This window comes from Brachypodium distachyon, chromosome 1 (assembly GCF_000005505.3).
Source record: "Brachypodium distachyon strain Bd21 chromosome 1, Brachypodium_distachyon_v3.0, whole genome shotgun sequence".
Taxonomy (NCBI): domain Eukaryota; kingdom Viridiplantae; phylum Streptophyta; class Magnoliopsida; order Poales; family Poaceae; genus Brachypodium; species Brachypodium distachyon.
In genome coordinates this window covers 73,111,533-73,137,904 of record NC_016131.3, presented here as the reverse complement: position 1 = coordinate 73,137,904, position 26,372 = coordinate 73,111,533, and the positions used below count along the sequence as shown (strand labels likewise).

Sequence of the window (26,372 nt, the reverse complement as noted above, 5' to 3'; positions counted from 1 at the left end):
TCCGGCGCGACGGGTAAGATTGCCATCCCACGGAATTAAAGTTGCCACACTCACAGTCTAAAGTTGTCAATCCCACGGAACTAAAGTTGCCACCCCACGGAATTTAACGTTCGCTCTCTAGTTTTCTGGCGCGACGGAATAAAGTCGCCACCCACACAGAACTAAAGTTGCCATCCTCACAGACCATAGTTGCCACCACTACAGACCTATAGTTGCCACGCAACAGAACTAAAAGTTGTCGCCCCCTCAAGACACGTGGCGCAATCTCAGGCACAATCTTCTCAATCGAATGGTCAGCGGATCGTTCGTTCCGAGAGACTAAAGAACGAATGTTCGTTCAATATAAATTCCATAACTTATAACTGACTGCCTTCTCAATTTTCTCGGCATCTCGAATCGATGCGTAACGTTGCGTTGCAAGTCACTGAGACGCTGGTTTCCCCTCAATCTAAGGGGCTTGTTTGCTCTCGGGAACGGTTAAAGACGCTGGTTTCCCCTCAATCTAAGGAGCTTGTTTGCTTTCGGGAACGGTTAAAGCTCTGCTCGAAAATTTTAGTTTGCTGCGCGGGCGCGTATGTTCGTCACTCGTTTTATACTGGGTTAGGTGCTAGTAAGAATTGTTGGACGGAACGACAAAGAACACCAGTAGATACAAGACACAGTAGCATGATAAGCTGGTATTTACAGTTGAAGAGCAGTTCTTAATAGACGTTTGTCTACGTTACTGTGAGCACAATGTGGCGGCGGAAGATTTCAAAATAGCAAGCTGCTCCTCACAACCATTTCAACAAACACCCTGTGTGCATAGAACAAATCTCCTCACAACCATTTCAACAAACACGCTGTGTGCATGAAACAAATCTGAACCGGTATATGAAATCTGCAAACACCGAGTTCTCAAACCTACACACAAGATTAACAGCTGCAAGGATAGCTTACTAGAACATCAATACCCTAATAGAATCATCCATATATCAAATAACACAAGTATGCGTTGTCTCAAGTGTCAACTCAACCAAATAGCACCAAACTTGAGCAATAAATGTCAATGACAAATAGAGATGATGACCACCAACAAATATAGCAAGGAAAACACCAAAAGAAGGGGAGACACAAGTATTTACGTGGAAATCCCTTGCAGGGAAAAACCACGGGCGACGGCGAGCACGGAGCTTCACTATGGTGATGAAGGGTACAAGATGGAAACCAACAAGGATGGGAAGGCTCCAATCCCGCAAATCTCTCACAAACTTAGGTGGATTTGGTAGATCAAATGCCTCTTCTTTCACCCTAACCCTAGAACTCTCAGGAATTTTCGAGCAACGAGAGAGGCCTAAATAAAAAGCTTTGCATTCGCCCCCCTCAGCTTCCTAACATGTGCAAACAACTCCTACTTCAGCCTGCCACATGTATAATCATTGTTTACATGATTAACAAGCCAAAATGGCTCCCAAACGGTGAAATTAGGAGCTGCACATCACAGTTACTACCTTCCACAACGAACTTTCTTTGCGGACAAATAAGGCAGGATTCCAATTCAAAAGCATTCCTTTCAATTTGGACGTTGTACTACATTGAATGTCATAGGTTGTGTTTTGGGACAGCTCCAGCTCCATAGATTTCATGGAGTTGAAGCCGGAAGAACTCGCGAGATATTTAGTACTCTTCACTTGTTGTATCGCCGAATTAATCATAGTTACAGCTCGATGAAAAAATGAAGATATGAATGACCAACTCCACCAAATCTGAGGAACAGAGCTGTCCCGAACACACCTTTACAATGCCGGTGAGCATTAGTGCTTCTGAATTCCGAGTGGTAATACGTCAACACTTGAACTATTCATGTCAAAATTCTGATGTTGTGCTTCTATTCCAAATCCTATTTTTCAGTTGTCCGTGAGAGAGGCCAACTAAGCACTGGGTTTAGGTTTAATTTAATAGTTTTGCTATGTTTAAGTCGTCTGAGTTTTAATTAGAAATAAATCGATTACTCAACCGCTGGATATGTTTGTGCTTTAAGATTTGAAACGAGCATGAAAAAAGAGTAAGATGACATCGAGATACTAATCCATGTTCTGACTAGTCAACTCAGATTTAAATCTTTCGCTCGACGTCTGAGATATATTCTCATCAACATTCCCCGGGGGCCACCTAAGCACTTGGTTACCAGCAAAGTTCATAGGAATGGATGGAGTATTGCCCCTTTTATTTTTTTAGAGGAGGATGGAGTATTGCCGAGTCGTTCGCGCGCGCCGCTGGAAAGCAGAGCTGGGCTGGGCCACGAAATGCAGCGACACGAAGGAAAAGGCCCAGACAGAGAGGAAAGAGGTCCAGTTGCAAGTTTTTCCTTTCGTATCCCGAATTGAGAATTTCCTCTGCCTTTCTGTCACTGTCGCGCATCAGCCATGGTTCTGTCTCGAGCTACATGTCCTGTAGCTAGATTATTAGATTAGCCTCCCTTTTCTGGAGTAACAAACGTAAGTTAGTCTACACAATTACTTCTACCTGTATACAGAATTTACAGTCAGTAAAGAGCACTGAGGCGTGCGAGTGTGAACTAATATCTGTTTCTCTGTGACTGTGTGTGTGCTCAATTGTGATTGTGATGTGTCCGTGGTGAAGAACCGGTGTAGTATAAAAGCAGTCGTCAAGCACAAGAATCCTCCTCCCCTCCTCTCCTCTTTGAGCTTCTCTCAGCTTCAAGCAATCACACAAACCCACTGCCACTATACTAACTCGGAAGGAAAAGAAAAGGATGGCCGTCTCCATCCCGTCCTCATCCACTCTGCTCCTCGTCTTCCTCTTCTCCTTCCTCGTCTCGCTCGCCTCCGCCTGCGACCGCTGCGTGCGCACCTCCAGGGCCGCCTACTACACCTCCTCGCTCACCCTCGCCGGTAAGTGTACTCCCGGCCGCCGCCCATCGATCGATTGGTACAACTGCGCATGCTCTGTTCCTATCTGTATGTGATTCTGAATTTCTGGTTGTTCGATTCCCCTTTCGCAGCCGGGTCTTGTGGGTATGGCACGGCGGCCGCGTCCTTCAACGGCGGCCTGCTCGCCGCGGCCAGCCCCGCCCTGTACAGAGACGGCGTAGGCTGCGGCGCGTGCTTCCAGGTACCAATAAAACTAGTACTAGTATAAGCCAAGAACTCCGTCTTGTTCCTTGGTGATCAGCCCTGAAGGTGTTTGTTACCTGGTTATATCTGTGCCTGAATTCGATTTCGGCGATGCAGGTGAGATGCAAGGACAAGAAGCTGTGCGGCGCGGCGGGCGCCAGGGTCGTGGTCACGGACCGGGCCAGGACGAACCGCACGGACCTCGTGCTCAGCAGCCCGGCGTTCGCCGCCATGGCCCGGCCCGGCATGGCCGCGCAGCTCGCCAAGTTCGGCGCTGTCAAAGTCGAGTACAAGAGGTAATTAAACGCCCCCCTTCGTCTTTTTCTTTCAACGCCACCAACCGCGAGTCCCGCGCCATGTGCCTTCACCGCCGTAGAAGAAAAGAAAAACAGAGCCCGGCCGACCTTGCCGCCATAAATACATACAGGACTCGATTTGTCTTGGAGCCGGTAGAGTTTCCTTCCTAGAATTCTCATCCTGGAAGGAAGGCTCAAGATTGCTCACCACGTGCAGGGTGCCGTGCGAGTACAAGGGGAAGAACCTCTCGGTGCGTGTCGAAGAGAGGAGCCGCGCGCCCAACGAGCTTGCCATCAGGTTCCTCTTCCAGGGCGGCCAGACCGACATCGTCGCCGTCGACGTCGCACAGGTACAGAAAAACAGCAAATCTTCCATTTCATCCCCCAAAACGGTTCATTTCTGTAGTCACTCTCTGACAGATTAGCTGCTTCTGAATCTAATTCCGCTTGAATTTTGGGCGGATGCAGGTGGGATCGTCGAATTGGAAGTTCATGGCGCGGGACAGCGGGCCGGCGTGGAGCACGAGCCAGGCGCCGCCGGGGCCGCTGCAGTTCAGGGTGGTGGTCACCGGCGGGTACGACGGCAAGTGGGTGTGGGCAGAGAAGGAAGTGCTGCCGCGCCGGTGGCGCGCCGGCGAGGTCTACGACACGGGCGTCCAGATCACCGACGTGGCGCAAGAAGGCTGCTTCCCTTGCGACACGCAGGAGTGGAGGTGAATGCCACGGCGAGCGAGAGGCGCAAAGCCAAAATGACATCTGGCCATGTGCTAGTACGAGCCATGGGAGGAAGGAGGACACGACGAAGAAGAAGGAAGCTCCTCGTTACTGCCGTTTTGGCCGTGCTGGCTTTGAACGAGCAGAGTCCAGAAACACCAGTTACTAGAGATTAGGGACTGACACGGTGACACAAGTAGAGTTCCTGATACAGGGGCAACTTTTGCTGTTCCTTCTCCTCTTCTCCAACTCTGATCATCCTCGTTGTGTACATGATCGAGCTGCTGCTGCTGACGTGTAATGATGAAGTGATTAATAGATGACGGCGAGGCTCCTCTGGCCTCCTCAAGCTTGAACTGATCCGATAACCTTCTTTTCGTGGATGGCCGTGCCGTGCCACTGGATTCAATGGGATCACAAGCTGCTGTCTTTTCTGATCCGTTGCTTTCGGCGACGTTATTCTTTGCTCGATGACTGTCTGACCGAGGTTCTTCATGGGCACCAAGGGTCGGCTGCTTATTACGGCCGGCGTGCTAAGTGCAACGACGTTGGGCCGCTCCATCGTTTGAATGGGTTGGTGGTGGTCAAATAAACGAAACTAGTCGTTAATCTTTCCAGGATTCACTGAACAAGATGGCCGTCACGGCTCACAGAACGAGTGAAAAGCACGATTCCGACATGTATGTATATATGCACTGAGGAGCCACGGTTGGTGGCTGGCCTTGGTGCGCCATACACGGCAGCCTTGTAGCACCACTCACTGTATATGATGATGCACGGAGAGGCCAGTGGTCAGTGGAGCTAGTGCACTGGCCAATACTGTAATGGTGGCCGTTAAAGCCGGAGTGTACTGTGATGGGCGGCGTCCGTCGCCACCTCCGTGTAACAATCGATCCATTTGTGTGTGTCGGGCCTTGCAGTTGCAAGTACCAAAATCTCCTCCAGCCGCGGCATGACCCGCGAGCAAAACGTGTGTCCTGAATGTGCATCGATCCAATGGGTTAATAATCAATCGCATGAAGATCAAACTTTTATTGGCCGTAAATTTGTTGGGCGGATTGGGTTCAGACCCCTCTGGACGCCTGCTTTCCAGGATAACTGAATCGAAGTGATTGAGCCCAACCGGTTCTGCTCAGGCCGAAGACATTCCAAAGCGACTCCGGAGCCGTTTGTGCAGGCGCTGCGTGAAAGATTAGGTGGCGAGTAATTAAGCTAAACGGTGCGATCAATCGAGGCTAATTAAAGCCGGGCAGAAGGAGACAGCAATGGAGCGTGAGAGTGAGACACAGGAGGCGGTGGCCGGCCCGGCATGGCATAATTCGTCACGTTTGCAGTAGAAATCGAGTATACATGCTACTACGGCGCTTTGGCCTTTTGCTGCCGTATCGGTCTTACCGTATATGTGTTGACGCTTCGACAGTGACACGGGTCTTTAGTTGTTACGAGCGATCCAAATGGACATCTGAATTTTAATCCGAAGCTTGGCTCCTTCCATGCTATATTGCACACTTTGATGCCATTCGCAAACTCGGAGTATATATTGGACAAGTGCAGCTCTGGTAGGTAATGAAATGGTTGCGCATTTAGGTGCACGGAAACGAACTGCTAAATTAAGAGCAGTTGCAAAGTTAGAGAGAGCCGGTCTTGTGGTTTCTCCTTTTGTCTCATCACGAAATCAGACATTCCAGGAGGGAACCATCATAATATATAACTAACTAATCAAGGGCTTGGATGGCTGGTTCAGTGCACCGAACTGCACAGCTGACCAGCGTAATGATTCTGTTTCAGATAAGCAGATATGCACAAGGTCGGAATCATGAATAATTTTTTTATATGTGCACGTCTCTTGATCGCCTTCTTATCCATTAGAGCAGCTAATTAAACAGAGGGGGAGGGAGCAAAAGGCTTAATTGGACCCTTGGTGACCAACCTGCCTTTCTTTCTTTTCTGTTATGCTCAGTGCCAGAAATCTGATAGCTTTACTACTAACAATCACAGAGTCGGTAACATAGTTCCGACTTACAGACGAGTCACGAGTTAACTACAGTATAATTTGCTTGTTCCATCCATGATCCATCTCTGCCGACGTGGTTGTACGTAGCATTCAAGCACAAGTTTGCCAAGATGCTAGATGATGTAAGGACAGCAACGTTGCATTAGACTATTGAAATGATGCTTGATAGAAGAAAAAACAATAATCCGTGTGAACCGGGAAAATAAGCGACATGTTCCTTCATGTGAGTATAGTACTGTATCATTTATTTTTCTTCTTGTTTGGCAACACACAAAATTGCATGTTTTTTGCTCACAGTTTTGCAAGTGCACGTAATAGCCAAGAGGACTCCCTGAAAAGCTCAAAACAGTTTCACACATGTGCACCAGAACGGTCGAAATATTTGTTCATGAGTCGATGATTATCATAAAAGGCATGCATTTGGTGTATTTTAGCCTCCGTTTATTTTTCTTCTAATCGTCAGTTTTTTTTTAGAGTATTCTAATCGTCAGTTAATTTCTGAAGCTGCAACCTTGCGCTTATGTTACACGTTGTGTTAAATTTCCACTGATTATCCAAACCTATATGCTGAAATAATGCGATGAACCAAATGGGCCCACGATTTCTTTGTGGCATGGATTTTGCCAGAAGAAATTCCGACCCAAATTGAGACCCGGAATGGCCCCTTGTCTTGGACTATGCTTGTACCCAAATTGTACTACTCCACATGGGCCTCTTCCCTGCCCATGGGCTTTATCTTAATTTTTTTACTCCACATGGGCCTCTTCCTTGCCCGTTTCTCTTCTTCCCCCTCCCCACCTGCCCACCGGAGACCACCGTGCTTGCCTATTCACAGAGCCCGGGTTTCGGCTGCCGCAATGCAGGTGGCGGCGACTCCAAGGTGGCTCCTATTGGTCAACGCGGCGGCGGGCTCGCCGCTGGCGGAGGGAGAAACGAGCGGCGACTCCAAGGTGGCTTGCCGCCTGCTTAATCGACCTTCTGCGCTCGGCGTGAAGCCGTCGGTGGAGGCGCGGGAGGAGGCCAGGGCTGGAAGGGGATCGAGGCGCAGGCGGTGTTTAATTAAGAACTAGAGGATTGCGTTTCTCCTTCTTGTCAGGGTATTTTGGATTGGTGGAGGATATGTTGGTGGCACTGACGAGGTGCTTGATCTGGCCGTGTCGTCAAGATCTTCCTTGGCTTGGGCTCGACCTGGACAAAGCATATCCCACCCAAGATAGATTTTCCTCGGTGTCCTTAGAAAAATCACGTTCAATTTGGTCAGCAGCCCTGAAGCGTAATGATGATCATCGTTGTAATGGTTGGTTCTGTAGTATATGATGTGAGGTGTGATCTATGTGCATGAGTTACTGTCTTTTGTAGGTATGTTGTGGGAATCCCTACTATAACTCTTATGTTACACTACATGACAGCCTGCGTGTTGCTTCAGGATCTTAAAAAAAAATTGGCCAATAACGAGTTAGAGTTGGATCCTCTCAACATGTTGACAAATAGCAATACATACTTAAGAATATTTTGTAATATTCTGGATAATTGAAAAATGTTGAGAATTAACTATGCATGCTTGATAAGTCTCTCGAATCTTTTGGATAACTAGAGAAGATATTCACAAGGAGCTTTCTAGTGAATATGATAATATTCAAATACTCAATAAGGCTTGAGAGATTAGTCGAAGAAGATTGCTACTTACCATAAAAAATCCTGGTTAGGGCAAGTTTCAATTTTCTAGAATCAAGATACATGCAGAGTATACTAGAGAATTGTAATAGGATGTTTAGAATGTACCACATGATTTTGTACAACTATAAATAGATGTGCTTCCCACCACATGAGGCATATTACAACCACAACCACAACAAATAGTGTATCACCACACCATGGAAAAAGTGAGCTACCAAGGTAGAGTTATATGTGTCATAGTTGGGTAGCCACTATGAAGTGTTGTATCAACATTGAAATATTTGAATAAATTGTCGAGTTCCCACAAATGTGATACCCCCAAGTAGTGAGGTGTGTAAAAATTTTCAAGAGCTGGTGTTAAGGTCCACTAAAAAAACTATTTAGGAGGTGCATAAAAGAGCCTAGTTATACGAACAACGATGCTCGCGTCTACTAAAAGCTGCGCAGTACAGTACTCCCTCTGTCCAAAAATAAGTGAGGTGGATTTGTACAAGAAACTATACAAATCTAGGTCATTTATTTTGGGACGGAGAGAGTACAACAAATGGATCATAAGCAGAAAAAAGAAAAGACATAATTCTATCATGTGCTGCAGTGTAGGTGCAGTCACAATAAGCCATTCACAAAATTAAGATTTGGCATACACGATCATGTCCAACAGACTAACAGAATTTGCATTACATTAAGAAACAAATTAGGCAGAATTTTCATTACAATTGAACACAAATTAGACATGTACTAATGTAACACTCAGTTAAGTTGTTATATCTCAGATATCCAGCTAGGTTAGGTCATTCAGGAGTACTACTTGCTCGCGGTATGGTTCATAAACAAGTTGACGACGAAGATTCCGTTATCAGAGACACTCACGACAGAACCACCACCTATCTAAGAGGTGCAACTGCAAAAATAAAGAGCAAGAGTAAATCATATTAACAACGGTAAAAAATGGTCATAGAAAACATTGTGCATTTATTCAACCGAACGAGCGTACACCTAATATCGAAGAATCAAAGGTTTCGTGAGTAAAGTTTGTACTGCAGCTGGAGGAACAAGATGATAATGTAAATCTAATAGGATCGGTGGAATAACCGCCGGAGCATATCTGGTTGGTTCGTTGTAGTGGATGTCACAGGGTACCATGTCAGTGTGTGAATTGTCACCCTAGAGGTTTGGACGCCACATAGATGTATTACAATCCATTTTATCTCGCAATCGGAGGTATTGTTCCAGAACGTAATCATGGTCGCAGCTGTGTCACGGCAGTAGAACTCAACACAAATGTTCCTCCGATTTGCAGGATTGTACTTTACAGCAACAGTCTAACAAAAAAATACCACCGTTAGAAGCTACTACTCCCTCCGGCTCAGTTTACTCGACGTATCTCCAAGTTGTCTGCGATCTAGGCAGCCAGCGATTCGCCTAGGCATGCATACAGATTAATTGTGCTCACCTAGACACACACACACACACACACACACACACACACACACACACACACATATATATATGTTGATATTTCTAAGAAACACGAATGTTCAAAGCTTTCTTTTTTCGTTTTTTACGAAGTTATTAATGTTCACGTACATCAAAATTACCAATTGTTCTGGCATTTTTCTGTTGTAGCTTTAGGTTCCTGAAAGAAAGTTATCGATGTAGAGTGTACTCTCGATATCATCTTATAGTTCTGCCTCTGCAATTTTTTTGTTCAATTTATTTTGTGATCTTGCTTAACATTCCTACACAATTACTCCCTCCGGCTCAGTTTACTCAGCGCATCTTGTTTTCCAGGAAGTTTCACAAACACTTGGTTCCTAGGCGCAAGTCATTAAATGGAGCAGGAGGGCAGCCTGTATACATATATATGTATATGTATGTATGTATATATATATATATATATATGTGTATATATGTATATATATATATGTATATATGTATGTATATATATATGCGCGTACTTAATGAAATATTTATATACAACGTGAAGTTGGAAAGTCATATGAGTTAAAAGGTTGAATAGTCGAATGGGTCACCAAAATGAACTGCTAGTGGGTTGCAACATATGAATGGTAATGTAGACACTTTGCATGTGCATGATGGTGACGTAGACACTTTGCATGTGTAGCTTGCGGATATTAAATGATGGAGTGAGGATTGACTTCATAGATCTTTCATTTCTCACGCAACTCCCATCCGACGCATACAGACCCATACCTGAGAATTTGAGGCCCCTGTACAAAATACAAAATGAGGCCCTAAATAATCTAGTCTGATGGCCATAGATCACTATTTTTGCCCTTGCAAATTGACGATCCCAGTAGACGAATCGATTGGACAGAAAACGACGCGTCGTGCGGAATTGATATATCGATGGAAGTAAGTAGCAGTAGTTAAATATGCGTTGATTCAACCTAATGGGCTATTGTGGATTTATGGGCTTAGACCGTTCTGTTCTTTATCCTAGCTGGCCTGACCAGAAATCAGATCACTATTGTGGTTTTCTTTCCTTTTATCTCCCTGCGCTCATGTTGGCTTTCTGTTTACGGCGATTAAGTACGTGATTAGTACTGACTTAAGTAAAATTTGAGGCCCTAATTTTTCGGGGACCTGTGCGGTCGCCCGGACTGCCCCCGCTAATATACGGCCTGGACGCATATACAGTTTCTTCCGTCGCCGGAAAGATTGGGCCAATTTAGCTTCATCATTTGATAGCGGGCCGGCTGGCAATTTGGCCTGTCCTTCAAGACTCCAGCCATTGCTACCATTTGTTTTACATGAAGATGTCTGAAAAATAAAGCGACCCAACATCCGTAGCAGTACTATCAGTTTTTCTTTCTAGCAGCTAGGTGCGGCACATGCCCTATCTATATTCATTGCTAGGTTTATACGAAGCCTAACATGCTCACGCAGTCACGTATAGCCACATTTTCTACATGCATGATTCCTCAACCGTGCTGCTTGAGTCTGCCGACCAAGCCGGTGGCCGGTGGCACTTGAGACAAAACAGCTCGGAATTACTCATAGCCATGATCGCCCTAGCTTAGGTGTTTTCTTAAGCTAGACCACTTGGGACTCACGTATGTATGCGTAACTGTAACTGTAACTGTAACCGTACCGGTCGGCAATAAGTCTCTGATCGCAAGGTGTATGAATCTGATCCAAACCAATTCCAAGTTGTTCCGATCTGGCGCACTGCAAACGAGAGAGATCCACGGACGATACGATCGGATTTTCAGTAAAACTTGCGGTAAAAGGATTGTGCTGTATACACTTTCCGGGTTCTTCGTGGGGCATCAACGTATATCATGGTCTGATCAAGGATGAGACGTGACGTTCCAGATCAAACAGGGCGTAGCAAAATAATGAACAGACCATTGTTTTAGCTTAGCTAGCTGCATCCTGTTGACCAGTGTACGTGAGCCGTGAATGTGCAGGTATGTCGCCTGTCAAGTGACAAGGATGGATGGCATACTGGCTCGATCAAGACCTGGAGCCCAAGACGTACGTACGTCGTCTGGCTGTACGTGCGTGCGTCGAGGGAGACCGGCCCCTACATACACGCAGCTCGATCGAGATTAATTTGCAGGTTATAATCGATCAGAGAATGCACGGAACAGCTGGCCTAAATTAAACTATGCGCGGTACTGGTGCATTGCATCTGATTGTACTGACTGGTTATGCTCTTGATTAATCGTACGTCTCTGGTAGGTCATGGGGTTCCCGGCCGTTTCTTTAATCGCACGCATTCATGCGTAGATCGATCGATCTCTGTGTGTTAGATCTTAGAAAACGTCTAAGTGAGGATCTAGCCGGGTAGAATGCTATTATCTGTGATCAACATGGTACGGGTATCGGGATCGAGAGAGAGAGAATAGGAGGAGGGGATTACCTTCTCCTTGGTTGGACGAAGAACTCGACGGTGCGGCCATGTCGATGGGGAGGGAGCGACGGCGAGGGAGAGTCGGCGGCGGGGAGCGATGACGTGGACAGAGCTTTTCGTCGCCTCTGCGCAAACCCTAAATCGGTAGGGGGTGTTCGGTGGGGGTGACGGCAACGCAGCGAACCTCATATACATGCCCCGGCCCCCACCTCTTTATATAGCGCAACGCGATAGGGACCCGCCAACCATATTGGGTTGGACGTCCTCGATCAGGACGCGTCAGATTTAGCCCCGATGGGCTGTTGGGCCCACACGGATGGAAGATCACTCTAACAGTGTGTTCATCTAGATTCTGATCTTACAGGAACCACTAAACAAAGCTTGGAAGGGAGAACAGATAAAATGCAAGGTCAAATCCCGAGCACACGTACGTTACGGTTGCTGTCCGACCCATGCTCGGAGACGGACTGCGAGGTGGCCGTTAAACAGAGATGTTACTACTCCGTATATTTGCCATGCCCTGAAGGCTGAAGAAGTTAACACGTGCCGGTCTCATAGTGCAAAACGTCAGATTCTTTCGTGCTACGTGCTACGTACTGACCAGTAGCAGTTTGAAATGGATCCGCATATTTAACGGAACAGTTTGTCATCTTGCTAGAAAACAAACAATACATCAAGACGGAAGAGAGTACGTGCGTGCGACGAAAAGATGGCGGGTTGTTGCAATGTGGAGACAACACCTAGAAGCTGTACACGGGCACGCGGCCGTCGGCTGGGCAGTAAGCTTTAGCCAGTGTGATCGACGAAATGCTGCTGCTGGCTTGGCCGATTCCTCCAAGGAAACGGGCCGGACACCAACCCAATGATCGATTCGTCCCTCCCCGTTCAATTCATGCATCCGAGTTGGATCGATCGATACGTCGGACCCTACATCAAAGATCTCGCTGCGGCTGGCACGGAATGGCAATTCTCGCAATGATTTCCCCGCACGGCCCAGACTTGTCTCCAGATCGATGCACCACCGATCGATAGATGATGGAACATTAAAAGCTCTAGATATGGCGTCCGATTCATCATCCATCGATCCGTCCCTTGCAGGCCAGCCAGCCGGTGCCAAAGCTACCAGCTCATAATAATGGCCCAATCAGGCGAGCCCCGATGGACGAGCCGACGTGATGTGACGCAGGTGCAGGACGGATGCGGTGCACGGGGCACCCATCCACAAGCACAGTGGCGCACGGCCGGATCGGAGAGATTGTGCCGTCCGATGGCAATGGCGATGGATGATGAGCCAGGCGGGGCCGGGTTGTGGGCTGCGGGAACGAAGAGCAGAGCAGAGCAGCTAGGTCGCGCGTGGGTGCCAAAGGGACGCCGACGCGCGCGGCCATGACGGGCGGCATTTAATGGGGCCGTGAGCTGTACGTGCGCGCGCCGCCGGCTGCACGTGTCAGCTCCGGGCGTCGCGGGCAGGGCCCTCCGCTTGGCTGTGCCTCATTGGGTTTGAACTGAGCTATCCCAGCAGGCACGGTCGCGGTGCTCAACGTAAAGAGTATGGGTAAAGATGTCGTTCATGACCAAAAAAAGAAAGCGTCACCATCGTCGCGGTCAGAGCTCAGAAGAATCATGGGAGTATAGTAGTACTACTGTTCCGGACTACGTGCCTTCCAGAGCAAGTTGGTTATCAACCCCCCTCGCTCAGGCTTCTTGCTTCGGAAGCTGAAGCTCCACAAAGTAATTTCTGACTCTCCTTTTTTTTTACGAAATCCAACGTGACTAATCCGGGCCTCCTTGCCTGCCACACTATCCACTCCTGGCAACATGCAATTCAACGACCCGTCCCGCCCGACCCATGCGGCACGACCCCTATAAAACCCCGGCTCGCCGATCCACTTGCCACACCAGCTCGACCGATCCAACAGCAAAACTCACACCCCCGACGCCGGCAGCATCTTCTCGCCTCGACGCAGATGGCAATGGGGTTCCGCCGGCGGCTGGTCGCCCTCGCCGTCCCGAAGGCGTCCTCCTACATCCGCCGCACGCGGCAGAAGAAGCTCTCCTACACCCGCGTCGCCAGCCTCCCGGGCCGCTTCCACCCGGCCGTGGCGGGCCTCCACGACGCCGCCAGCGAGCTCCTCGCGTGGACCGAGACGCCGCCGGCCCAGGCGTGCAGCAAGGGGTGGATCGGCGACGGGGTCGGCCGCCTGGGCCGGGTCCTGGCGGGCCTCACGGACCTGCTCCACCACCCGCAGGCGGCCCGGGAGCGAGACCCGCTCCGGCGGATGAAGCGGCGGCCGTCTCGCAGGGCGGCGGCGGCGACGCCGTGGACGGAGCGGCTCCTCGACGACCTCCTCCTCCTCGCGGACGCGCACGGATGCGCCCGCGAGGCGCTGGTCGCGCTCAAGCCGCTCCTCGCCGAGGCCCACGCCGCCGTCCGCCGCCGCGACGCCGCCCGCCTCGCCGCGGCCCTCCGGGCCCGCCGCCGCTCCGACCGCGACCTCGCCCGCCTCGCCGCCACCCTCCGCGCCCTCTCCCACCGCTCTTACTCTTCTTCTTCGACCACGGCCGACTCCGGCGGGGAGGCCACGCTGGCCTCCGCCGTGGCCGCCGCCACGTGCGCAGCGGCGGCGGCCTCCGCCGCCATCTTCGCCGGGCTCGCCTCCGCCTCCACATCTTCCGCCTCCGCTCCTTCTTCTTCCCCCGCTTCCAAGGCCGCGGGCGCGCCGGTGTGGTGGGTGGCCGACCTCCTGAGGTGGCGGCGCCGCACGGGGTCCGTCGTCGCTGCCTGCGAGTCCGGATCTCCGCCCGGTGCGGCCGCGGTGCCTCCAGAAGAAAAATGCTGCGCGGACGTCGAGGAGGAAGAGAGGAAGGCGGCCATGGAACGGCTGCGGGATCTCGAGGACTGCGTCGTGGCGGCGGAGGAAGGATGCGAGCAGGTGTACCGCGCGCTGGTTAACGCCAGGGTCTCGCTGCTCAACGTGCTCACGCCCTGCTTTTGAACTGCACGAGCTCCAAATTTCAACGGCTAAGCCACGTTTTGGAGGGGAATGGCCGCGAGATAGCTGATCAGGACAATGCGAGTTGATTTGCTTTTGTTCTGATCTTTATTCTAGCTTGTTGTAGATTGTATTTAGATTGTATACATGATGTATAGAAATCGTTTCAGAATGAAACGAAATTGCGATTAGGCGAGATGTTCAGTAATTGTTTTTTGTTCTTGACTGGAAGCGTCTGTTTGCAAAGTTTGCCGTCTATCTCTCTGATAATTTGACAGACCATGGATGGATAACATCACTGTATTGTTTCGGCTCTACTCGTGTCTGCGATTCTGGATTATCCTAAATCGTTGTCGAAATATCACATGTATCTAGACGCTTTTCAAGAATAGTTACATCCATATATTGAGCAAAGTTGAGTCAAGAATTTAGGATCAGAGGGAGTGTTTCTGCAATTTCGAATCGGAGACTGCTTAATTCGGTTAGAAGTCAGAATGTCAGATCTTATCCGCAAAAAAAGAAAAGAATGTATACAGCTCATAAGGGTTGATTCAGTGTCAAATCTTAAATGCGTTGATTTACAATTGACACGAGGCAGTTGTACATGGATTCTTGATGCCATTCTGGCGAAACGAGAGGGCGTGCAGCGGTGCAGGGATCTCTGAACTTAAAAGAGTGCCGTTAAGCTTAGCGTGCGCATGTGAGGCCTCCTCTTGTTTTAAACGTAGAATCTATGCTAAGTTGTGTAGGTCGTTCGGTCGGTTTGGCATCACATGGAATCGGGTCAAGAAGTTTTAAGGTGTCACGTTGGAGCCGGACCGACTAACTTAGCTCACTTAACTTCCCTCTGCACTGAAGTTGACGTCCAGCGTCTCCAGTCCAGGCTTTGCCGTATTTAAGACAGATCTTTGCGTTCCATGATTCAGTTATGTATGAGCATGAGCTGCTAGTACTAGCATCCACCACCATATGTATTGTTGGAACCAGCATTGCACTCTAGAGCATGAGCAGGTAAGCACGATCCCCGTAGGCCTGTACTGAACAGTAATCTATCTTCAGAATATACAATGACTTTGCAGAGGCCCGCCCATTGGGCTTCAAGCTCCAGGAAGAAGAATGGCAATGCTCCCAGCCCGGTCGCCGCGGCCATCGCAAGCGTAGACCATGCGACCGTGTACACCGACACCCTTTTACCAGCAACCTCCAGCTTGCCATGGGGTGCTTCTCGTGCTAAGCGCACATCACCGACCTCGGTCTCGGCAATCGCCGAAACTTCCCAGATGAGCAGGAAGAGCAGGCAGACTACAACCAACCCGACTCTGCTGCCCATGGTTACTTGTATTTCAGATCTCACAGACCTCAGGGAGCGGATCTAGATTGTGCACCGGCACACCCAGAAATTGAGAAGGCCAGTGGGATTTATCTCATCGCTGGAACCTCATAACTCGAAAACCAATAGCCAGAGACTGCGGATGGGGCGGGGGGCGTCGGCGGCACGGCACGGCCCGTCGGCGGTGACGCTTAAGGCACGGCACGGCTGTGCTTTGAGCAAACCTCTGAACATTCTTCTTGCTTAATATATTGACCACCAGCTCTTTGCTAATTTTCGTCAAAAAAAAAAGTATACAATGACTCAATTAGCAGGAGCGACGAATCTTCAGAATAAAAAAGAACACGAGGCATGTGCACCTTGCTCAGCAGTACTAAACTGTTTTGAGCTTTCAGATCCGTCGAAATGTCACTGATATGGAATGCACCTGAACGCGAAAGCGGCTGAGCAGCAAGATTGTCAGTTAAGGAAAGCTGCATCTATGCAGTTGGAGATGGGTCTTCCCGTCCTAATCAAACCAGTACAATGTGCGTGCGTGCATAATATGTAAATCTAATGATAGATCTAGATGGAAGGTTGCAATCCAAGGCGGTAGGAAGGATCGGAAGCACGGAACCCAAGTTTTTGGCGCTTCTGAACTCTGATTCAGCGTCGGCTTTGGTACACTGACATGTAGGAACCTTTACCACGGTGGTGCGTCGCTATTCTCTAATCATCATATCCGCACCAAGCTGAATAATTGTACGTGCGAGTGATGGAACTAGGACAACAATGGTTTCCGTTAGAGCACAGTAGTACTAATCGTACTTGTGTTTTTCTTCGAAACAATCGCGGAAGAGTTGGTCTGTTTTCCTCTGTAGATGGGCCTCTCACTAGTTGTCGAACACTTGGACTACCGAGAGGGCGGAGTCCTAAACTGCTGTGAACCTTACGTAACGCAAGCCCAGAGGCCGAAGCAGCGGTCGTGGCCCAGAACTAACATAGCCCAAACAGAGCACCCAACAGAAAAAAAAAGACTTCTCGCAAAAATTGAGCACGGTTGGACGGCACGGGGCAGGACTAGGAAAAAAAGAAGCAGCAGTAGCGTACTGTACCGAGACAGGACTGCTGGTCTGGAGTACTGCCACAGTGCAGGGTTACAGCCTACATGGCACAACACGGTACACGCTGCCTGCCGGAAAATCTTGGCAGTACCGCACACGCCAGGGCCCCGTGGTCACGACAACACGGACCGCTAGCGGCACGAGTAGTTTCACGCTAGAAAACCTGAGTAAAACCGTCGCGAACACGGCGGGGGGCTTCGTCGTGGGTCGTGGCGAACCGTTGGTTCCGCCGGACGCCATGCCGTGTCCCCCGGCCGAAACGCTCGATCGTCTTTGGAGCGGAGACGATCGACGTGACCAGAGTCACCAGACGCACACGCACCCACAGCAGCTGCGTAAAAGAAACACAACGATATGATCGTCGGACGGAAAAGGGGCAGAGTTCTCAGCGAATCCCGCGCGCCTGGAGCCGCAACTTTCTACGAGCTTTTCCACTGCGCAATCAGCAATTCAGCATCCATCCAATTATTAAGTGTGATTGGTGCAGTTCGGTACATGTCGTTCTCCTCCTCCTGCCTGTCCGAGGATATTTATTCCCCGCGCGCTTTTTTCATGATTAAATTGTTGGCCTTCATCTGGTGCTAATCGCGTGTTTCTTTTTATTTTGAGTGCAGGGACACACGACCCACGCACGATACACGTCACTCACACGCCGCACGATGATGTGTATATACGTGGGGTGCACGTTCCAAAGAGAAGTTAAAGCATATCATCGTCGTCGTCACTCTGTGAGGACTGAGGATACGCGCTAGTGCTCTAAAATATGACGAACCGTACGTGCGTTGATTTTAAATTTTTTGAACCCGGGCATGCATGTGAGGACGATCGATCGACCACGCGAGAGCAAGTTAAGTCATTAACGTGGAAATGCATTAGGCTGTGCCGTCATTCCGAATGTACGGGGGACAAACGACGCAGCATTGACACGCCCGAGTTCACACCAAGTGCCGTCGGTACCCTTTTTAGCAGCACCGTGCTGATCACCAACTTCCACTGCACTGGACTTTTCCGTGATGCCGCCCAAGTCTTAATTTACTCTGTCTAATTAAATCAAGTGGTTATTATCGGAAGCTTCTCATCGAAACCAAAGAGGGCCCGTACGTGTGGGCAATAGTTGGATAAATCTAAGTTGCTGTCGTAGGAACGAGCCTTGGATTCAGAATGAAAAAACATGGCAGCAAATTCGCTCCAGATCATCATTCGTTAATGCGTGCCACAGTGTACTTTGTCGCAAAACTAAAATTAATTTAAGGTATAGGGCATGACTACCATGTTTTTCATACCGTACAAACCATGAAGTAATCCTTGATCACGGTCTTATATTACGGCAAATGGAGGGTTATATTACGGCCAATGGATGGAATCATTGGTAACCCGATGCTTAGCTATAGGCTTATCATCATGAACGGAATCAGCTATATAAAAAAGATTCATCAAGGAATCGAATGTCCAATCAAAGAAACAATCATCATGACACGTGGTGATTAACTACCTTCCTGATAGGCTAATCTTGCCACAAACAGCAAGCTAGCATAGCCAGCCAGGCCTTCAAGGCTTCAACCTAGTCACGATCGCTACTCCAAAGCCGCCTCCCAAGATGTGCACGCATGAACTACACCATCCCAAAAGAAGCATAATAAACGTCTCCATCCTACATACTCCAGTGGTGGTGGCAGCTTTACTCATTGCACTATCAAATTTATGCATCAGTTGCATGCCATCTAATGATGCTTTGGCAGTTAACCCACTGTATAATCCTCTGTCGTACCAGATTGTTTAATCCCGGGTGGGCTGTCAGTGCACGTGAGGGTGTTTTTAAGAGGGAATCTACTTGTTCGAGGAAGCCTTTTGGTGGCTCTAGGGCAGGAGGAGGTAGTAGAAGACGATCTCGTCAGGCTGGCGGCGCAGGCCCGATGATTTGTTTTCTCGCAGTATTGTCTAAGGACTCCGGGTGAATTGTTTAATGTTGCATGCACGGCAATGGCAGTGGTAACACGACATGGTGGAGCTGTCGATCCGGCCGTGTGCACGACAGGTCAGGCATCAACATAGAAAAATGCAGAAACGGGGAGCAGGGTTTGTCCTCGCCTGCGTGTCGTGGTACCTGGAAACGTACGGCTGTTTCAAAGTGGAAATTAGCGTGATCAAGGACGGAAAGAAGGAGCAAATATATAGAACTACCATCATCTCTCCGTTCCTTGATCTTGCGCATATGAAAAGGAACTAGATGATAATGTACAACACTAATTCGTTTTCGCCGGAACGCGGTAGAGACTAGAGTATCTTGCACCAATTAATTGTTGACTGCGTTCTGACTGACCAGTTCAAGTCAGGTCAGGTCGCGAGAGACTTGAGAAAACTTCGATGCCGCGTTGACTCCGCGGTTTGGCACCTGTAGACTTGAGAAAACAATGCAGATATCCACCGCGTGAATGAACGAGTCGCCAAGTCTCTGTTCAAAAGCAGGAGGAGCTCTGATTTCCTGTGGACCATAAGCGACCCGTGGATCAAGGAGCAGTACTGCTTTCACTATATACTTGCTGTCCGGAAGTGTTTAAGCCTGAGATTGCTTCCGGAGTAAAGTAAACATCGGTCCTACGGCTACGGAACAAAATTAACAATCAGCTTCCAGGTGCAGGTGACTTGGCGCTTTCGAACGCGTCGTCACCGACCCCCAGGAGAGAGTTGCGCAAGAGACTCGGCACGGCGGCGACAGGGTCGCCCGATGCACGGGAGTTTGCCGGGTTTTTGGCTCAGGGATAGCCGCGGGTCCGTTTCTCGATCTTTTTCTTCGATGCCCGGACGGAACCAAGAAGGATTCTGTCTCCTTTCACTTCCGAAAGCTTCTCTCTGCCGAGAACAAAACGCTGAACACGCGGGGCAGGTGTCACGCTTTCTTGCCTTTTTTTTAGGGGAAGCGCGCGCGATAGGTTATGAAATGGTTCACACATCTGCGCATCAAAGAGAGGAAGAAACACACGCATAAAAAGGAAACAAAATAGTATTACTACTCGGAAGAACGAAAAAGGAACACATTACTGGTTTTCAATAGCAACCAAAAGTAGGTATGAATCCTTTTTGGATAAGATAGGTATGAATCCACGGCGGACACTCAACATCAAAATCTCCTCTGACTATAGGATGAACAGCCCGATCATGCTGCCATCTCGAGACTGATAGAATTAGCAAGCGCATAGAGATTGGTGGAACAGCTCAAAACGAGGCGACGACATAAAGGAATGGTGCCAACGACAGCGCAGCCTACAATGAAGCTCGGCGTCGAGGCGGTTGTCCCGAGACATGCAAGTGCCCAATGCCCGCGTAAGACTCGTGCCGTGTGGACCAGCATCACATTCGTGGTAAGGTTTTTGGCTAATTTTTGTTTCTTTATTAGCCAAGTAAATAGGATTTTTTATTTTGCAAGCTGGATCGAACTCTCCTTTGCCTAGACAATGAATTGCCCGATCCTGCTGCTGCCAGCCATCTCGAGACTGACAGCACTAGCAACCGCGTAGGAATTGATGGAACAGCTCACAATGAGGAGGCGACAACATAGAGGAAAGGTGCCGATGACAGCGCAGGGTGAAATGGAGAGCGTCGAGGCGGTGGTCCCAAAACATGCAGGTACCATGCGCGTAGGACACTAGGACTTGTCCATGTGGACCATCATCACATTTGTAGTAATGTTTTTTGGCCAATTTTATTTCTTTATGAGCCAAATTAATAAGATTTTTTTTTGCAAGTTGGATGAAACTCTCCTTTTGCCTAGAAGATGAATTCCGTGATACTGTTGCCAGCCATCTTGAGACTGGCAGCATTAGCAAGCGCATATGGATTGATGGAACAGTTCAAAGTGAGACAACGACATAAAGGTATGGTGCCGATGACAACGCCGATGTGCGATGGAGCAGCTCAACATCGACGCGGTGGTCCCAAGACATACAGACGCAGCGCGCACGGGTCTCGTGCCATGTGGACCAGCATCACATTTGCCGTAACGTTTTTGACTAATTTTCTTTCTTTATTAGGCATAAAGAAATGTTGCCGATGACAGCGTCAGGGTGCCATGGAGCAGCTCAGCGTCGAGGCGGTGGTCCCGTGACATGCAGGCGCAACCCGCATCGGTCTCGTGCCGTGTGGACCAGCACCACATTTGTGGCGAGGTTTTTGACCAATTTTCTTTCTTTATTAGCCTACTAAATAAGATTATCAATGTCTTTTATTTTTTGCTTGCTGATCAAACCATGCTCCGACTAGACGATGAAATTGCCCGAGAGGTGTGAATTTTTTTTTTTGCCCGAGCTGCTGCCAGCCATCTCGAGACTGTAAAGCCACTCCTGATTGGCCACTTGCTCTAAACGTGGAGAGATGTGAACCAATGACTCGCCGTCGCCGCAGACAGGGACACGCGGCGCGCATCCATAGACTACGAAACCAATCGCTACTGCTCCAGATGAGATGATCCCCACGGGAGCCTGCCCTGCCTACGTCTACACGCCGGCCGGTACAAATACAAAGGCGGACGGAACCCAGCGCCTGAAAGGCAACCAAACCCAAAAAGCCAGAAAACGAAACCATTAACCACGGAGAGCTCGGAGAAGCCTCCCTCTCTCTCTCTCTGTCTCTCCTCTCCTCTCCTGCTCGTCCAGGGAACTCCACGCGCTCGGCCGGGCGCGACGCGAGCGGCGGGCGTATGGGTTGCTGCCGCTCGTCGCTGCGGGATGGGACCCACCCGGAGAAGCCGACGGAGAAGGCGGCCGGGGCGCAGCCGAACTGGCCGTCCTTCTCTGTGAACCCGCACCAGGCCGCGGCGCCGTCGTCCGAGGCGGCGGCCGGGGGAAGAGGAGGAGAGGTGGCGGCGTTCAAGGAGTACTCCCTGGCGGAGCTGAGCGCGGCCACGGGCGGGTTCGCCAGGGAGAACATCGTGTCGGAGAGCGGCGAGAAGGCGCCCAATTTCGTGTACAAGGGCCGCCTGCGCAGCACCCGCCGCGCGATCGCCGTCAAGAAGTTCACCAAGATGGCGTGGCCCGACTCCAAGCAGTTCGCGGTACGCGTTAGTTGGTGGCCGGCTTCCTCCCGTTCGGGTGCCGTTTTTTGCTCTGGGATTCGGTCGCTGTACGTCTGTCTAAGGCTCTGCTTTGGGTTTTTTGGTTTTGGTTCGCAGGAGGAGGCCAGGGGAGTGGGGAAGCTGCGGCACCGGCGCCTGGCCAACCTGATCGGCTACTGCTGCGACGGGGACGAGCGCCTGCTCGTCGCGGAGTTCATGCCCAACGACACCCTCGCCAAGCACCTCTTCCACTGTAAGTTTGGATATCGATTCCTCAGCTGTCGGATCGTTTTTTGTAGCTCGTTTTCTGAATACCATGTTGTTTGTGGATTTTTGTTTTTGGCTATTTTTGGTAAATACATGTTGCAAAATTCCTGTCAGTTGCAGTTCCTCATAAGGGTGGATCCTAAAAGGACAATTTAGTCGCCCGAAGCAAATGCTGTCTGATAATACCGTCCTGCATTTGGTGTACCGAACGAATGATTGGGACAAAGTCTTTGTCATACTCTTCCTATTCTTTTTTTTTTGTTGGCATGTCCTTGGATCGACTGGAACCAATTAAGACACAAGAGGGCTAGACGCTCTCTGCTATCTGTTGACAAGTTATGCCTATAGTTTTTTGGACTGGTGCCTAGAATCAATTCACAGAATCGGGGCATTTCAATGTGCAATTGTCTTGTCACGGTGAATTTACTACTCCGGTTAGTTCTTAAAAAAAGTGCTTGTAGGTGTTCTTGATCTTGAGTGATCATGAGCTTTTCTGATACTTAATTAGGCTGTTGATACTTGATAACCTATGAATATTCGATGTTTTCTGTGTTTTCTATAATGTCTTTTAGCTAATTGATCTGACAGCAGAGTGCATGGATAAAATTTGGATTTTATTGGATCGGTACTGCATTATTTAGAACGTCTGCATTAAAGAATGTGATTGCTTGTTTCCTGATCTTGATTGTATTTTTATGCAAGTTCTACAAAACTACAGTTTGGTTCACTTTCATGATGATGCTTTCGCTCTTTTTCAGGGGAAAACCAGACCATTGAATGGGCCATGCGTCTAAGAGTTTCATACCACATTGCTGAAGCGCTGGACTATTGCTGCAACGAGGGTAGACCTTTATATCATGACCTGAATGCATACAGGGTCCTTTTTGATAAGGTAAGCAATATCCGTTTTCACATTAACATCGTCCATATGCTGACGTGTCATGGTCTCTTGTTGTTAGTTAAGCTGCATGATTTCTAGGTGATGTATTCTTTGGCTGGAGAAATGATTAGGGCCATATGAAAGCCTTAAGCACTTTTAGATGATGTTGATTGTATGCATATACGTAGTTCTCAAGCTGTTATCCCCCGTGAGCAAAATTACTAATAGCATTTCTATCTGCAGAATGGAGATCCTCGGCTTTCGTGCTTTGGTTTGATGAAGAACAGTAGAGATGGGAAAAGTTATAGCACAAACCTTGCTTACACACCTCCAGAATATTTGAGAAACGGTATGTATGATTTTTAAATCTATACCTGTACTTCATATTTCTCCTCTTGAAAAATACGGAGTAGCTATCACTAGTGAATAACTTTATATTTCTCCTCTTGAAAAATACGTATAGCTATCACTAGTGAATACATGTTAAATCCTTGAACTGCATGTGTGACCTTGCTTTGCTTTATGGCAAAAATGTCTTAAATGGTTTAGTCAGGAAATTTTGGGGCAAAAACTAGAGATCATTTTTTGCCCCCATATCTTGTTGAATTACTCAATGCTTCTGTAAGAAGCTGATGTCTGTCGAGTGATAGCTGACTAGGAAGCTGATGTCTGTCGAGTGATAGCTGACTAGGAAGTTCACAAAATACAGTGGGGATTCATTTGCTTCTGTTCGTGGGGATTTATCACTTAGGAAGAATTGCACTGAAATGTGTTATATTCAGGTATCATGTATGGCACCGTACTAACACCTGCTCATGATGTTTTTTCCGTTCTCAGGAAGAGTCACGCCGGATAGTGTCATATTCAGCTTTGGTACTGTATTAATCGACCTTCTAAGTGGGAAACGCATACCTCCTTCACATGTATGTTTCTTGCTAGTAATTCTGCTCCCTTGTTGCACTTTATTCTAGTACTTCTGTAGTATGGAACCCTTTCTGAAAATACCTTGGAGAATCAGTGTTCCATACAATTCTATTTTCCCCCCTTAGCATTGTAGGCTTGATGAATCATGAGCATAGAATGTTAATTTTATGTCTGGCCCTTTTGTCTGAACAATTTGTGAATTAAGAGCCGTGTCTACGTGTTAAGAAAATGAACATGTAGAGGTTGAGCCTAGCTGGAACTCAGTGATTGTAGTACTTGTGGCATAGAAGCTTTTGCATGGTTAACAATAAGCAAATGAAAGCACTGAAGCTTGTCTGGTCTCGGAAATAATATTTTGCTTCCACCATTGTAACTTGGTAGCATAATTCTTTGGTAACAGTACTTTAAACAGTGGAGATTGGGCTTTCCCACTTACAGCTATATTTGTTTCTCAGGCTCTTGATATGATTAGAGGCAACAACATCCAGTTATTGATGGATTCACATTTGGAGGGAAACTACTCAACACAAGAGGCAACGGCTCTGGTAGATCTTGCCTCTCAGTGTTTGCAGTATGAACCCAGGGACCGCCCTGATACCAAAAAGCTGGTTACTGTACTTGAACCCTTGGAAACTAAATCAGAGGTAACAATTGCGTTTTACCAACTTTTAAACCTTCTATCTTATTGTGTTTTAAACTTTTAATCAACAAACTTTTGTGTTCATCGGGCTATAATCCAAACAAAGGAGGAGCTAGCGGACAGTTCGAATTTCAACGATTAGGGAGGGGAATGAAACACTTGTCTTTCATGATGGTTTAGTTAATTTGATGCATGGCTTTCACCCTTCCACAGAACTATTATGATTTAAAAGAAAAAACACAAGTCTTTGCCTTTCTCATGTCTGTCCAATGTCATTTGAAAAACAAAACAGGCACCTTCCTACGAGATGCTTGGCATTCCAAAGCACGAGGAAGAAGCTGCTCCTCCACAACGCCCTCCTTCTGCCATGGCTGAAGCCTGTTCTAGGATGGACCTGACAGCTATCCAGCAGATTCTTGTTGCGACACATTACAGAGACGATGAAGGTACTAATGAGGTAAGCATTTGTTTCCTCGTCAGTTCTTTCTATCCGGTTTTATCTGAGGAATCGATCAATTTATCCATTTTCCTGTTACAGCTATCATTCCAAGAATGGACACAGCAAATGAGGGACATGTTGGATGCTAGGAAACGTGGGGATTTAGCTTTCCGTGACAAAGATTTTACTGCGGCCATAGAATGCTATACAAAGGTGGGTAGATAATATATCAGGAGCTCTATTTCTGATGTTCTAAAATATCGTTAGAATCAAGCGGATTTACTCATTTACTTCTCTCTGGACTGCAGTTTGTTGATGTGGGGACAATGGTATCACCAACTGTATATGCTAGAAGGAGCTTGTGCCACCTCATGTGTGACCAACCTGATGCTGCCTTACGGGATGCAATGCAAGCGCAGTGCGTGTACCCTGACTGGCCAACTGCATTCTACATGCAAGCTGTTGCACTTTCAAAATTAAATATGCAGAGCGACGCTAAGGACATGTTGAAGGAAGCTTCAGAGCTAGAAGAGAAGAAACAAAATAACTCGAGGGGTCCTTGAGAGAGTGCTCTCGGTTCCTGTAAAGATGCATCAGTTTGGTCTCTTTTGCGGCTCAAAGGTTTACCGTCCTTGAGAAAATCTGTGGCAAAATCCAGGTTGGGTTGGAGGGAACATGTGGTGGTAAGTGCTGTGGAGAGTAGAGTAATGTGGTTGTAAGTTGTAACTATTTGATTTATTGTTCCTGCGATGCATTTTTTTGGGCTCATGTACATGTAACATTTTAAAAAAGAACTAAACATGCATGATACAAGGGAGTTTTGTGGCTGATAATAATATTAGAGCTCGAACTAATCCATGGGTTGCTTGAGTATCTGGTACTCCAATACCCATATCTGTTCCGAAAATCTTGTTGCCTGCATTTCTTCTGAATATTGTTTATGCAATGCTCTGGCTGTTTGCAAAGTGTACATCTCAAAAGAGATTCTGGTGGAGTGCTCTTCTTTATTTGCTATAATCTAGTTATGCATAACTTGTCGACTTGTTTTCACG

At 48.2% G+C, this 26,372-nt stretch overlaps 2 protein-coding genes and 2 non-coding genes across 4 annotated transcripts; 3 read left to right on the top strand and 1 right to left on the bottom strand.

Moving 5' to 3' along the window:
- Positions 1 to 74: 74 nt before the first annotated feature.
- Positions 75 to 202, bottom strand: MIR7774 (microRNA MIR7774). The gene has a single exon (NR_127065.1). It is a non-coding gene; the product is annotated as a microRNA MIR7774 (primary transcript).
- A 2,451-nt stretch (positions 203 to 2,653) lies between these two features.
- Positions 2,654 to 4,489, top strand: LOC100828765 (expansin-like A1). Its single transcript, XM_003562085.4, has 5 exons — positions 2,654 to 2,894; positions 3,005 to 3,114; positions 3,234 to 3,412; positions 3,630 to 3,762; positions 3,881 to 4,489. The coding sequence occupies exons 1-5, from the start codon at positions 2,756 to 2,758 to the stop codon at positions 4,127 to 4,129; spliced, it is 810 nt and encodes a 269-aa protein (XP_003562133.1). The 5' UTR covers positions 2,654 to 2,755; the 3' UTR covers positions 4,130 to 4,489.
- A 16,135-nt stretch (positions 4,490 to 20,624) lies between these two features.
- On the top strand, positions 20,625 to 20,959 carry MIR7713 (microRNA MIR7713). Its single transcript, NR_126993.2, has one exon. It is a non-coding gene; the product is annotated as a microRNA MIR7713 (primary transcript).
- Positions 20,960 to 21,656: 697 nt separating this feature from the next.
- On the top strand, positions 21,657 to 26,206 carry LOC100824432 (serine/threonine-protein kinase BSK1-2). The gene is made up of 9 exons (XM_003558837.4): positions 21,657 to 22,170; positions 22,288 to 22,423; positions 23,196 to 23,329; positions 23,561 to 23,666; positions 24,155 to 24,240; positions 24,697 to 24,885; positions 25,174 to 25,338; positions 25,420 to 25,533; positions 25,629 to 26,206. The coding sequence occupies exons 1-9, from the start codon at positions 21,817 to 21,819 to the stop codon at positions 25,881 to 25,883; spliced, it is 1,539 nt and encodes a 512-aa protein (XP_003558885.1). The 5' UTR covers positions 21,657 to 21,816; the 3' UTR covers positions 25,884 to 26,206.
- The last annotated feature ends 166 nt before the right edge of the window (positions 26,207 to 26,372 follow it).

What these genes read in the sequence shown, in the direction of transcription:
- LOC100828765 (XM_003562085.4), top strand. Translation starts at nt 2,756, where the DNA reads ATGGCCGTCTCCATCCCGTCCTCATCCACTCTGCTCCTCGTCTTCCTC. An exon ending in GCTGCGGCGCGTGCTTCCAG is followed by an intron (nt 3,115 to 3,233) that starts GTACCAATAAAA and finishes TCGGCGATGCAG; the next exon opens with GTGAGATGCAAGGACAAGAA. An exon ending in TCGCCGTCGACGTCGCACAG is followed by an intron (nt 3,763 to 3,880) that starts GTACAGAAAAAC and finishes GGGCGGATGCAG; the next exon opens with GTGGGATCGTCGAATTGGAA.
- LOC100824432 (XM_003558837.4), top strand. Translation starts at nt 21,817, where the DNA reads ATGGGTTGCTGCCGCTCGTCGCTGCGGGATGGGACCCACCCGGAGAAG. An exon ending in CGCCAAGCACCTCTTCCACT is followed by an intron (nt 22,424 to 23,195) that starts GTAAGTTTGGAT and finishes GCTCTTTTTCAG; the next exon opens with GGGAAAACCAGACCATTGAA. An exon ending in TCCAGAATATTTGAGAAACG is followed by an intron (nt 23,667 to 24,154) that starts GTATGTATGATT and finishes TTCCGTTCTCAG; the next exon opens with GAAGAGTCACGCCGGATAGT.